General features: G+C 43.4%; 2 protein-coding genes across 2 annotated transcripts; both read right to left on the reverse strand.

Annotated features, from left to right (window-relative positions):
• Positions 1-1,574: 1,574 nt before the first annotated feature.
• Positions 1,575-2,483, reverse strand: LOC108929885 (uracil nucleotide/cysteinyl leukotriene receptor-like). Its single transcript, XM_018744718.2, has one exon. The coding sequence runs from the start codon at positions 2,481-2,483 to the stop codon at positions 1,575-1,577; it is 909 nt and encodes a 302-aa protein (XP_018600234.2).
• A 6,288-nt stretch (positions 2,484-8,771) lies between these two features.
• Positions 8,772-9,632, reverse strand: LOC108929884 (proteinase-activated receptor 3-like). The gene has a single exon (XM_018744716.2). It carries the CDS (start codon positions 9,630-9,632, stop codon positions 8,772-8,774), a length of 861 nt encoding a protein of 286 aa, XP_018600232.1.
• Between the last annotated feature and the right edge of the window lie 5,286 nt (positions 9,633-14,918).

Raw genomic sequence — 14,918 nt, forward strand, 5'->3', positions numbered from 1 at the left:
AGGCAACAATCTAGGGTTACTTGAGTCACATGTCTGCAACTGGGTCTCTTTCTCTTACTGTAATGCATAAATTGTACTTTTCCTGAGATGTCCGTCACTTTGGAGAAAAGCGTCTGCTAAATGAATAAATGTAAATGTAACCATGATCTTATGTATAATATCACACAACATATCAGTTATGTAGCATTCACAGGCATCATTCTTTGAGTTTGTGTGGCAGCCTGGATGTTTAAGTGCTGTATAGTGGCACCAGGAGCCCATTATCAACAGTCCAGTTGTGTGACGTACCTCGCGCTTCTCATGTTTGTTCAGGTAAGCAACTCTAAAGGAGTAAATGAGATGCTGCTGCCTGTAGGCGCCGTCTCGCTATTTAAAAAAGCACAAGCTGCAGACAGTGCTGCTCATGAGGAAGGATGCAGCCAGGCACATGCTGCTGATTTGTCCGTCTTTCACACAAGTTGGACGGTTAAGTGCTATGCTTGACGCCAACCTGAAACAGCCCATTACACAGCTAACACCATACAGTGATGTGTGGTGGTGGCAGAATAATGCTTTGGTCATATTCCTCTGTGGCAGGGGCTGGAAAACTCATAAAAACAGGAAAAATGGATGGAGTTAAGTATAGAAAAGAACTGAAGGGAAATAAGTTCTGAGACCTCTCGAGGTTTTCAGCAGTTCTGGTCAGTAGAAAGTATTATTTCCACTACATGTAAGACAGCTAAGACTGAGAAACAATTGGTTTTTGATTTTGTAACTTTTCTGAGTGGGACCTTGATGCTGCCACAAGTGGAGGAGTACAGAATTCTTGTTGGGATGTAGACAGTGATCAGGACTATGTAGATATCGAGGTTACCATCAAGCATAGGTGTAATTTCATTACTAAGTGCACTTAATGAGGATTTCCAAAATCAGGAGACTTATTCTGTAACATCCTGCATCAGTGACGTATCCGTGTGCTAAACTATATACTGTATACCAGTTTGGTAATGTTCTCCAGTCTACACTTCAGTATTTGTTTCTTTTCTCAGAGAGAAAAGAGACACAGTGGAAAGAAACATATCTGAGCCTACTACTCAACCACGACTAAAAGTTACATAACATGGCAGGTGTTGTGTTTTACGGGTGTATTAATTACACTCGAACATGAATAAAGATAAGACACAATGGATTATGTTTTCTCTTTCTTTACTGAACCATGTGCAGCAACAATTCTTCTACACTTTCATGTACATATTACCTGGCCAACCAAACTCTAACCCACATTACTATTAAGAGTGGCTTATTAACACTTATCCCTGGGTTTATACAATATTCAATACACAACAGCAGGTAAGCAACTAAAGTGAAAAAGGTGAACACTGCCCAAGTGATTTGAAATAAACAAGGTTTTATTAATTATCTGTTCTAATTAAGTTGATTACACACATTTCAGAAGAAGATTCATTGAAGAGCTGATATTTCAAAGAAGAACCAGTGTCACATTAAATGATACATTACTCAAGAGTTCAGCACTACGGTGTTACGTGACTGCTTGGAGAGAAATGTTCATTCAATATGTCTTAAAGGCCAATTATTCAAAGCGAGACATCATCTGTATTGGTTTGCTGATCAGCACAACTCTTGCAACAACAGCTACGAGAACAGGAAATGTCCTTACACAAATACAGCATTGGCTGAATGCTGCTGCTAATGTCCATGAACCCAAAGGCGATGTAGTGAATATAACAGAGGAACACATCTTGGGGGAAGTACTCCTGGAAAGGGAAGAGGGCCACTGGAGGCAGGTAGTTGAAGACAATAATGGTCAGGATGAGTAGGACCGTCCTGAAGGCTTTTTTCTTGACCGGGTGCATCTCGTCCCGGGCAGGAGCAGACTTCCTCAGAGCCGAGAGGATGGAGAGGTTGCAGAACAACATGATGGCAAAGGTGGCAAGAATCATCACGGTGAAAGTCTTTGCAAAATTCAGGATGTTGCCCATGCATTTTGCTGCAGCGTAAGCCAGGGTGATGAGCCACACAACAGCGACGCAGACCGCACGATGCCAGCGATCCCTTAGTGCAGAGAAGGTGAGGGGGTGTACGACGGCTATATAGCGGTCCACGCAGATGCAGGAGAGGAAGAGTGGAGAGGAGTCCTTGATGCCATAGAAGAAGCGCAGCACGTACCAAGTGCTGCTGGTTGTTACGTACACGATGTTGACCAGCTCCAGAGGTGGTATGAGGCAGAAGAGGGTGTCCAGGATGGCGAGGTGTAAGATGAAGATGTCTGAGGTAGAGGAATCCCTCTTGTTCCGCAGAAGGAGCCAGAGCACCATCACGTTGCCCGGGATCCCCAGGAACATGTTGACAAACTGGAGGCCCAGGTAAAAGAGGATGATGGTGGGAATGTGTTTGCACTGCTCAAACACCGTCTGCTCCTGGCTCGTAATGTTAGATCCTTTCTGGATGAACATCACAGAGGAGTTGATGTAAAACACCTCCATGTTGATGCAGGAGGACGAAGAGGGGGTCCTCAGAGAGAGCTAGGAAGATACGAAAAAGAGCACACATAGGCATAAAAAGTTTTGAAAATAATTTAAAAAATTAAAACCATTTTGGTCTGGGCAGATTAATGTAGACACTGGTGTTATAATATTTGTTCATTTTTTGGTTTATGCTATAGAGTAACGGAAACTGACCACTATTAACTGTAATAACCAAACTGAGGCTTCGTTATGGCTGTTTTCAACATTGAAATTGAATTTGTATTGTACACCAGCAGATGCTAACTGGATTCTTCACATTTATTGTTTTGCACCAAATTAAAGGTAATTATAGGGACCATACCCCATTTCAACTATCTCCTTTCACAAGCTGTTCGTGAGAATAACTTTTTTAGGAGTTATTAAGTGTCTCATAAATCATTTTACTTTACTCATCAGTTGTAATAATAATTACAACACATTTTTAAAAAACAACACAAGGACACATATCACAAGTAAACTGACATTATTGTAATTTTACAAGTCCAAATACAAACACTATGATGTGTTAAATTAATTTTGTTTCAAAAGTTTGAGAAATATCTGTAAAGCTCAGGTACATTAAATAATAAAATATATAAAACAACAGTATGGTTCAATTTGAATTAAAAATCAAGTACAGGTTAGCTCCTTGTAAGATACATTTACTGCAAACAGTTACATGAATTCACTTTTTAGCTTTTTTAAATATATTGACCTGACACAAAGGGTGGAAGGGCACCCTGACAAAGAAAAAAATTATTGTATATTGAAGTCCATAAATTCAAATATATGAATAAGTAATGTATTATAACAGTCTTTTCTTTGACTTTAGCAAAAGTATGATTTCCACTATCCTACTTACAGCAGATTCTTGCTAAAGCAATGCAGACACAGGACTGCACTCTTAATTCCTCATAAATTTACTTCCTTGTTCAGAAAACACAAATAGTTATAAATGTTCATGCACATTAAAAAAAAAACTGTTTATCACACTGTTTATCATACCAGTTTTCTGTACTAGTACATAGTATATGCACTGGTTATATACCAATGGACTGATTAGAGAGTAAAAATTACATTAGTGCAGAGAACAAGTCCAACTGAACTTACCTGAGTAAAAGGTAAAATTTGCAATTGGCTGTAGCTGCCCTCTGTGTCACTTCAAGTCAGATCCTCTTTAACCCTTGTTCATAAGTGTGGATTGAGCCACAAGTGAAAACAAAGAGGATATGGGAGGAGTGCCACAATGGACAAGCCAGCACCACCGGGACTTTAAGCAGCCAATGAACACCAGTAGGAAGGGTTGGGAAAGTGGGGATTTTTCCACTGAAGGTCAAGACAGGGTTCTGCTTCGGTGCATACTGTCAATAAGTAATAAAGATTTTGCTTGGAAAAATTAACAAAGTTAAAATCATAGCAAATCATTTGATCTGGTGATGAATGTGAACCTTCAATGAAAACGAGCTGATAGAGGAAATCACTGGATTGTACATTTGGACAATGATAACTCAATAGCATTTGCACCAATCAGCAGTGACACAGCAGCAATCGGCGGCTGTCGGAAATTTGGCGTAAACAACTGATGCAACAGTTCAATGGGAGACTTCAGAAATTCAGTGTAACAAAGTGTAATGTATTACACAAGGCAAACATAATCTCTCTGTATCTCATGACAGGTGGTGGAAAGAAAAACCACAAGAGGGGAAAGGTTTTCACAGACCATGCAGACCATTTGGAATATTGGGAAGTATACTTTTGAACGTGAAGGATTTCACCAATTTCTTATACACTATAGTTTATGTTTAAAATGATTGTTAAAAACACAATATGTAAAAAAAGGAGGCATCTACCTGTGCTTAAATTTTGGGAACATTTACAAAGTACATAAACCAAGAAGAATCAAAAGACTGTAGCAAGGCAATTGAGTCAGTCCTAAAAAGACTACAGAATCTCCATTCAATGCACTATTGAAAGCATTAATCTAATTAAACAATGCAGATGTTTCTATAATTTCTTCAGTTAATAATTTATTAAATATTAAATGTTAAAATACAAATTTGGGAATTTTTCTGGAAATTGTATCTTTCCTTTGGGCATCTTTGACTCAAGAATTGTAGCGCTTTCTAGTGGAGATGTTGACCTTGAAGAAAAGATGTTGACTATGAAAAATTGTAATTTTTGCTGGGCTTTTTCTGTATATTGGTAGGGTTTATGTCTGTCTCAGCATTCTAAATTCTAAGTTTACATATTTTGCTTATTACAGTGGCTACTATATACTGTGAAAGAATTTTGCATTGCATAGTAAATCATTTGTTGACAGTATGCCTAATAAGTATGGCCCCTCATTATGAAAACTTGTTCTTTTTATGATGACAAAATGTTTAATATTCATTCTGCACTGCAACTCTACACATCAACATGAGTTCAGAGAATTTTCTTACAGAAATTTAAATCCCTTTTGGTTTGTCTTAAATTCATGAATATGTAAATAACAGTATTGTCTTGTCTATTGTCTGTGTCTGACATCAAAGAAATTTTGAAATGAATAAGAAATCATAAATACTTATTCATCATGTCCCACCTGCAATTCTAAATGTTCTTCACCTACATAAGACAAATGAGTTAAGCAAATATTTTTGATTAATGCAGCAGAGTCCATGAATCAAAGAGGTCACACAGTTCAATACTTTACATTATACAATATCTCAGTTTGGACATAGGAAGGTTTTCCATCTCCTTATGATTAAAAAGGCAGAAATTAAATTCATTGACAATGTTTTCAGTTATTAAACATGTATTAAATTCTTAAATATATAACTATTGAAAGTATATCTTTTCAACTATTATTAAAATGTATAAATGTGTGTTTTGCTGAGCTTTAACAGATTGTTCCAGAATCAGTCTTAACTACCCATGAAATTATCCTCTCTTTAGAACACACACACTGCCTGAAACCGCTTGTCCTGAGCGCTGTCGCGGTGAACCAGAACCTAACCTGGCAAGACAGGGCACAAGGCTGGAGGGGGAAGGGACACACCCAGGATGGGATGCCAGTCCATTGCAGGGCACCCCAAGCAGGACCTGAATCCCAGAGCCACCAGAGAGCAGGACCCAACCAAGCCCATTGCGCCACTGTATCACCACGCCACCATGCCCCCCCTCCTTAGATCACTTCTTTTCAAAATCACCCTAATATGAATTTTCATGTTATTGACATCAATATACCCTGTAAGCACACACACACACACACACACACACACACACACACACACACACACATTTTCGGAACCACTTGTCCCATACGGGGTCGCGGGGAACCGGAGCCTACCCAGCAACACAGGGCGTAAGGCCAGAGGGGGAGGGGACACACCCAGGACAGGACACCAGTCTGTCGCAAGGCACCCCAAGCAGGACTTGAACCCCAGCCCCACTGAAGAGCAGGACCTGGTCCAACCCACTGCACCACCGCGCCCCCCTCCCTGTAAGCATTCAAATAAAAATAAAAACGAACAGTTATTGAATTATCACAATCCATTCCAGTATACTCTTTTGGACTTTTTACTGCTTTGAATATGAACATAAGCATTGTTAAGCTCCAGTTACTTAGCTTAATATATTCTTCAACTCACTCTCCTTTCCGTACTCCATTGTTTCATTCACCTGTGGGTCCTAAATCGCAGAAGTAACATTATAGTTTAAGATAATCCTTTTCAACAGAACCTATAGTTTGAATAGGGATTGAGTTGAATGGATTAAGGGATTAAGTTGCATAATTAAGATTTTATTGATTGTGACGAGGGGGTGGATTCACAAAGAAATCAAGATACAAGCAGACTTCTTGTACTATTTGCTTTCCTAAACTGAGGTACAAGTGTATAGATATAATCCATTTACATTCCTGACATGAATTCATAGGTATAAGAAGACAACTAGGATGTTGCTGAGAAGGACAATTACATGTCCCTTGCCAGACAAAACCCTTGGAAACCATGGGAGCATTAGCAAGACCAAAAGGCATCACAAGAAATTTTTAATGGTCTTTGGTATTTTGAATGGTGGTCTTAAACTCATTTCATTGTCAGGTCATATTTCCTCTTTGCCAAATAAATTAATTATGTACTCCAGAGGTCACTGAGATCTTGGATTATTGAACTTCCTGTGTGGTAACAAGAATGAGAGCCAGAAGAGACTAGTTCATCATTTGAATGGTTTTGAAGCTATAGAAATTAATGCAGGATTGCTGGGCTTCATGTTTGTTTAACTGAAGTCTATTAACGTTGAAATCATTTCTATATAGGACTATTCTCAAAAAGGTTGCCTCAGAAAACCTATTATGATCAAGTGGAAAAAGTATTTTTGGTAATTTTTTTGTTATTATATTATGAGGTTCTTCACAGAAAAAAAACGATGGTATCCTGTTCTGATTCCTTTTGAGTCTGTCTCCTTTTTTCCAGGCACTGTCAAACCTGCGGAAAACTTCATCTTATTGAAATCTTTTCTGGACAGTCTTTTCAGGAGTTTGCATGTTCTCCCCGTGTCTGCGTGGGTTTCCCCCGGGTGCTCCGATTTCCACCCACAGTCCAAAGACATGTTGTTCAGGTTCCCCCATAGTGTGTGAGTGACAGAGAGAGTGTGCTGCACTGATTTATGGATGAGTGACCCATTGTAAGTAGTGTATCTAGCAGTGTAAGTCACCTTGGTGAATAAGGTGTGTTGGCTGATAACACTACATAAAGTGCACTGGAAGTTGCTTTGGGGAAGAGCATCTGTTAAATAACAAAAACATGCAAAGTACCAGGAGCTTGCAGAACAATGTTGGAGGCAAGGCTGCTGGACATACTGTGTGCTCATTGAGGTGAGCTGTAGGGAATTTGCAGGGCTCTCATTGTGCAAAGCCTTAATACTGCTGGGGATCACAGGGGAGACGAAGAGGAAGGCCATCAGATCATCTACCGAAGCTGCAGAGAGAGCCACTAGGTGGCTCTGGATTGAGAGGGCAGATCCGTGGTCAGTTGCTGCTGGGACACAAGTCGGGGCTTGATCAACCCTGGCTGGCTTGATCAACTGCAGGCAAAATTTAGACTCTAAATTTCCCTTTCTGTCGATTAATGAGTAAAAAAGTCTGTGATTACCCTGCAACGGACTGGCATCATATCCAGGCTGCACCATGTGTGGGGTAGAGGTGGCCACATGGGCAGGACAGATGCCACAGGGAGAAATTCTCAGCAATGAAAGGGGTTTTATTTAGACCCTCAGGCAATCGAAATGGTGGATGTGGCCCCTATAAGAGGAGTCTGAGTATAAACTATATAAGTGTAACTAACCCCAAAAAATCCTAAACAGGCAAACAGAAAGAACGCTGTTGAAAAAACTTGTTCTTTTTTTTAATAGTTAACATAACAGCAGCTCTGGCCTTCTCACTGGAACCCTTCTGGTCCCACCCAACACATTTTCAAAAAGTCACCCAAAAAGTCTCCTTCACTTCTCAGACCAGCTGCCTATATAAGACACTGCAGTTGAGGATTCAACTGACAGCATATGGTAATAGTTAATCCGGCAAAGCAGAGGCTGGCTATGGGGCACACTGTCCGGTAAGGTGAGCCCTGTCCTGTGCCATGGCTGCACTGCCCACCAGCAGGCACCTCCCTTGTGCCTTATGCTTTTGGGATAGGCTCCCAACCACCATGGCCCTGCACTGGGCAAACTATTAATGAGTAAAAAATAAGAAAGTTATACAGGGCCATAAATGTACTATAGGGGTAGCACATTGTACAGAGGTTAAGAATGTGAAAGCTGCTTGTTTAAACCCTGTTTTCTCCTATCGCTGTATTACCTTTGAGCAGCATATTTGCCATAAATTGCTCCAGTGGAAAAAAAAACAGTTGCATGAATAGGTCAGATACTGTAAGGTGCTTTGGATAAATGTGTCAGTAAAGCAAGAACTAAGTAAGTAAGTAAAGTAAGAATACATTAAAACTACTGTACATTTTGTTTAATCTTTATTCGTGAAAGTACTATCACAGTCCATGTTTTGTATGCAATAGCAACTACCTGGGGGGGGGGGGGGGGGTGCACAGAATGTCAGAAAGCTATATCACAGTTTTGACAGTGATCATGGTATCTGGGCCTTTGTTTTAACTTCTGCCCTTTCTGAATATCTCAGACATATACATATTTAAAAAAATTCAAACTATGTTCATAAAATCCACTTAAAAACCATTTCATACATATATAGAGAACTTAAATTGGTGCCATTTTCTCCACAACTCAACCGCAACAGCAGGGTACATTTGATAACCTCTCCTTAAACAAGTACAACATTGGCTGAATGCTACTGCTTACGTTCATGAACCCAAAGATGGTGTAAACAATATAACACTGAAACACAACCTCGACAAAGAAATTCTCAAATGGAATGAAGATCACTACAGGTAAGTAGTTGAAGACAATAATGGCCAGGATGATGAGGACCATCCTGAAGGCTTTTTTCTTGACTGGATGCATCTCATCCCGGCCTGGGCCAGACTGCATGAGGGCCCGGAGAATGGAAAGGTTGCAGAACACCATAATGATGAAGGCACCTAAGACCATTACCGTAAAGGCGTTTCCCGTGTCGGATGTATTTCCCACACACTGAATTATCGCATTGGCTAGGGCGATGAGCCATATGATGGTAGCGCACACGGTGCGGTGCCAGCAGTCTTTCAGCGCAGTGAACATGACAGGATGAATGACAGCCATGTAGTAATCAAAACAGATGCAGGTCAGGAATAAGCAGGATGAGTTCTTCAAGTTATAGAAGAAGGACAGGATGTACTCAATGGTGCTGGTGCTCTGGATCATTCTGGCAAGCTCCAGTGGTGGTATGAGGCAGAAGATTGCATCCATAATGGCCAGATTCCATACAAAGATGTCCGACGTGGAGGAGTCACCGTTGTTTTTGTGCATTAGCCAAAGAACCATGACATTGGCTGGAGCGCCCAAGAAAAAATTGATGAATTCCAGCACCAGATAAAAAAAGATAGCAGCAGGCATGTCTTTGCATCCAACAAACAAAGTCCATAGAGAACTAGTGGCGTTGGCCCCTATGATAATATACATATCGGAAGAATTGTTGCCAACTTCCATGACGATGCAACAGGAAGGACAGAAGGTTCCCAGAGAGTTAGTAAGCAATGCTGTTGGTGAAAGAAAACAATAAGGACACAATTGCCCCTCAAGGGTCAAAGACTTGTATAAGAATAAATTAAAATCTGACCGCATACTATATATCTAGTCCACAGATATGTCTTTAAAGGAGATAATCAAAGTTCATATTTATCATCATTTAGATCAATCATATTTAAGGCAAGGTGTTGGTATGATTTACAGCCTCGGCAAAACTTCCACGGACAGTTCCCTACTCTCATGGATAATTGAACTGGATTATCATACTGCAAGATATTTGGGGTGTCTAACAGGATCACATAATGACTGAGACATTCTCTTTTGATAGACAAACCTTCACAAGTAGTATGACAAACATAACTGTAATCACAAATAAAACAAATAGAATTTTTCAAACACAGTGCCAAAACTGTTAAAATCAGCAAATCACGTGATAGGATAGGATAGGATAGGAAAGGATCTTACTTTATTATTCCCAGCAGGGAAGTTCATAGTAAACAACAACACCATTAGTTGACAAAATGTTTCCAAAAACAGGTACTCATGGTTCAAGTAAAAATACTGTTGTTAAGATAAGAGTAAATAAAATGTTTATAATTAATTATCATTTGTCAGGAAACCAAAATGCAGCTATGTCTCCTTCTCTCAATGTAATGCATAAATTGTACTTTTGCTGAGATGTACGTCACTTTGGACAAAAGCATCTGCTAAATGAATAAATGTAAATGTAAATGTATATTTGGGTTCATCTAAACTTTATATGATTTATTAAGGGCTTCTTGCAATACTGTATCCCTGATCTTGGAATCTTATTCTGTGAGCCTTGGGTAATTGTTTCATATCTTTTTTCCTTAAGAAAAGTAAAAGCTGAATCCGTAACAAATGCAAAATACGTTTTATGTTTTCCGTCACCTTTTAACTCTTATAATGAAGTAAGGAGTTAGCCAAAGAGTGAAAGTTCTCTTTTCAAAATGGCTTAATATGCTTTGAAAAGGATTGTGCATGTTTTTGTGTACATCTAAACTATTGCATTTGACCCATCCGCATGTCATTGATGTAACGCAAGCTTCCTCACCAACACCAAGGCATAGTGCCATGAAGAGCACGGGATGTATTACCAAGTGTATATTATTACAAAAATCTGGAATCACAGCAAATTGTTTTTTGTCCATGTTACTGTTTGTTAACTTTCTGAATTCGTGGTGTCATAATGAAACATCCCCTCCGTGAACCGCCACTTTACTGTGGTGGACGGGTTTGAGTGCCTGAATGAATCCAGGAGCTATGTTGCCTGGGGCTATATGCCCCTGGTAGGGTCTCCCATGGCAAACAGGTCCTGGATGACAGACGAGACAAAGTGCGGTTCAAAAACCCCTTATGAAGAAAATAAAATCAAGGCTTTCGTTCACCCCGCCCGGTATGGGGTCACCGGGGCCCCACCCTGGAGCCAGGCCTGGAGGGGGGGGCTCGCATGCGAGAGCCTGGTGGCCAGGTCTATGCCCACGGGGCCTGGCCGGGCTCAGCCCGAAGCCATGACGTGGAGCCGCTCTTCGGTGGGCTCACCACCTGCCGGAGAGACCGTAAGGGGCCGGTGCATTGTGATTTGGGCGGTGGTCGGGGTCGAGTGCCCAGCCGACCCAAACCTCGGGCGCCAACTCTGGTTTTTGGGACTTGGAATGTCACCTCACTGGCGGGGAAGGAGCCTGAGTTGGTGCGGGAAGTTGAGAGATACCGTCTAGATATAGTCGGGCTCACTTCCACGCACTGCTTGGGTTCTGGAACCACTCTTCTCGACCAAGGGTGGACTCTCCACTATTCTGGCGTTGCCCAGGGTGAGAGGCGGCGGGCGGATGTGGGCTTATTAATAGCCCCCCAGTTTAGCCGCCATGTGTTGGAGTCTACCCCGGTGAATGAGAGGGTCATCTCCCTGCGCCTTCGGGTCAGGGAACGGTCTCTCACTGTCGTTTGTGCTTATGCGCCTAGTGGCAGTGTAGAGTACCCGGCCTTCTTGGAGTCCCTGGAGGGCGTGCTGGAAAGCGCTCCCACTGGGGACTCTGTCGTTCTACTGGGGGACTTTAATGCCCACGTGGGTAGCAACAGTGACACCTGGAGGGGCGTGATTGGGAGGAACGGCCTCCCTGATCTGAACCCGAGCGGTGAGTTGTTATTGGATTTCTGCGCTAGTCACGGTTTATCCATAACGAACACCATGTTCATGCATAAGGGTGTCCATCAGTGCACTTGGCACCAGGACACCCTAGGTCGGAGGTCGATGATCGACTTTGTAGTCGTTTCTTCTGACCTTCGGCCATATGTCTTGGACACTCGGGTGAAGAGAGGGGCTGAGCTGTCAACTGATCACCACCTGGTGGTGAGTTGGATTCGATGGCGGGGGAAAAAGCTGGACAGACCTGGCAGGCCCAAACGCATAGTGAGGGTCTGTTTGGAACGTTTGGCGGAGGCCCCTGTCAGAGAGGTCTTCAACTCCCACCTCCGACAGAGCTTCAACCAGGTCCCGAGGGAGGTGGAGGACATTGAGTCTGAATGGACTATGTTCCACGCCTCCATTGTTGGGGCGGCAGTTCGGAGCTGCAGCCATAAGGTCTCCGGCGCCTGTCACGGCGGCAATCCCTGAACACGGTGGTGGACACCGGAGGTAAGGGATGCTGTCAACCTGAAGAAGGAGTTCTATCGGGCTTGGCTGGCTCATGGGACTCCTGAAGCAGCTGACGGGTACCGACGGGCCAAACGGAGCGTGGCTCTGGCAGTCGCCGCGGCAAAAACTCGGGCTTGGGAGGAGTTCGGTGAGGCCATGGAGGAAGACTTTCGGTCGGCCTCAAAGAGATTCTGGCAAACCGTCCGGCGACTCAGAGGGGGGAAACAGTGTTCCACAAACACTGTTTACAGTGGAAGTGGTGCGCTGCTGACCTCAGCTGAGGATGTCCTCGGGCGGTGGAAGGAGTACTTTGAGGATCTCCTCAATCCCTCCGACACGCCTTCCGTAGAGGAAGCTGAGGCCGGGGACTTGGAGGGGGACTCGTCCATTACCCTGGCTGAAGTTGCTGAGGTAGTCAAAAAACTCCTCGGTGGCAAGGCTCCAGGGGTGGATGAGATCCGCCCCGAGTTTCTCAAGTCTCTGGATGTTGTGGGGCTGTCTTGGCTGACACGCCTCTGCAGCATCGCGTGGAGTTCGGGAACGGTGCCTCTGGACTGGCAGACCGGTGTGGTGGTCCCTCTTTTTAAGAAGGTGGACTGGAGATTGTGTTCCAACTACAGGGGGATCACACTCCCTAGCCTCCCTGGGAAAGTCTATGCCAGGGTACTGGAAAGGAGAATCCGACCGATAGTCAAACCTCGGATTCAGGAGGAGCAGTGTGGTTTTCGTCCTGGCCGTGGAACACTGGACCAGCTCTATACCCTCACTAGGGTGCTGGAGGGTTCGTGGGAGTTTGCCCAACCAGTCCATATGTGTTTTGTGGACCTGGAGAAGGCATTCGACCGTGTCCCTTGTGGCATCCTGTGGGAGGTACTTCGGGATTATGGGGTTCGGGGCTCGCTGCTACGGGCTGTTCGTTCCCTGTATGACCGGAGCAGGAGCTTGGTTCGCATTGTCGGCAGTAAGTCAGACCTGTTCCCGGTGCATGTTGGACTCCGCCAGGGCTGCCCTTTGTCACCGATTCTGTTCATTATCTTCATGGACAGAATTTCTAGGCGGAGCCAGGGAACGGAGGGTGTCTGTTTTGGTGGCCGCGAGATCTCGTCTCTGCTTTTTGCGGACGATGTGGTCCTGTTGGCTTCATCAAGTCAAGACTTGCAGCGTGCACTGGGGAGGTTTGCAGCCGAGTGCGAAGCGGCGGGGATGAGAATCAGCACCTCCAAATCCGAGGCCATGGTTCTCAGTCGGAAAAAGGTGGATTGTCCCCTCCGGGTTAGGGGGGAGTTGCTCCCTCAAGTGGAGGAGTTTAAGTATCTCGGGGTCTTGTTCACGAGTGAGGGAAAAATGGAGCGGCAGGTTGACAGACGGATCGGTGCGGTGTCCGCAGTAATGCGATCATTGTACCGGTCTGTTGTGGTGAAGAGGGAGCTGAGTCATAAGGCGAAGCTCTCAATTTACCGGTCGATCTACGTTCCTACCCTCACCTATGGTCATGAACTCTGGATCATGACCAAAAGAATGAGATCGCGGATACAAGCGGCAGAAATGAGTATCCTCCGCAGAGTGGCTGGGCGCACCCTTAGGGATAGGGTGAGGAGCTCGGTCACCCAGGAGGAGCTCGGAGTGGAGCCGCTGCTCCTCCGCATCGAGAGGAGCCAGTTGAGGTGGCTCGGGCATCTGTTCCGGATGCCTCCTGGACGCCTCCCTGGGGAGGTGTTCCGGGGTTGTCCCACTGGGAGGAGACCTCGGGGCAGACCCAGGACACGTTGGAGAGACTATGTCTCCCGGCTGACCTGAGAACACCTTGGGGTTTCCCCAGAGGAACTGGAGGAGGTGTGCGGGGAGAGGGAAGTCTGGAGGACTCTGCTCAGACTGCTGCCCCCGCGACCTGACCCCGGATAGCGGAGGAAGATGGATGGATGGATAATGAAACATAAGACAAATTGTGTCGTTCTGTAAATGACGGCCTGTTTATTTTAATATGCGTCAGTGAATAACGGACTCAACGTGCACATTAAATTTTAATGCAGCAGACTATCGTTGGTTGAGCTGATATGAATTTATGCGCTATATGTGTTGCAAATGTGACTTTCTCATTTGTATATTCCGTAACGACGTAGAAACATCCCTTTAAAATCTCCCCTGCAAACATACACTATAAATTAAAATCAAAATGTAAACTTAAGTAGGGCCCAAGTTTAGTTCGCTATAGGAGTAATGTTTAAAAGCCAAGCCCGGTTATGTTTAACCTTCCATAACTAAATAGTAATGTAAAAAAATCTTATATTTAGTTTTCAATATTTCAGACTTACTGTATAAGGCTTAAAAAAGTAAAACTTTTTCAGGTTTATGGCAGTTGAATAGGCTAATAAGAAAGGTCACTATATGTTTTACATCATTTTTATCAGCCTTTAGTGAAGGCAGTATTACTATTATTATTATTACTAGTATTATTACCTTACTATTCTTAATGGTTAAAAAATCGAACACGCTCGGGTTTAAGGGCTCATGTTGGTTTTATTACATCTCATGTCAGTACTCATAACTGGCAACCAACTTCCATCCACATAGTCAAAATTGAATTTATAGTA

The sequence above is a fragment of the Scleropages formosus genome, chromosome 6 (assembly GCF_900964775.1).
Source record: "Scleropages formosus chromosome 6, fSclFor1.1, whole genome shotgun sequence".
Lineage (NCBI taxonomy): Eukaryota > Metazoa > Chordata > Actinopteri > Osteoglossiformes > Osteoglossidae > Scleropages > Scleropages formosus.

Bases quoted from the DNA above. Each gene is read 5' to 3' on its own strand.
- LOC108929885 (XM_018744718.2), bottom strand. From the start codon at position 2,483: ATGGAGGTGTTTTACATCAACTCCTCTGTGATGTTCATCCAGAAAGGA.
- LOC108929884 (XM_018744716.2), bottom strand. From the start codon at position 9,632: ATGGAAGTTGGCAACAATTCTTCCGATATGTATATTATCATAGGGGCC.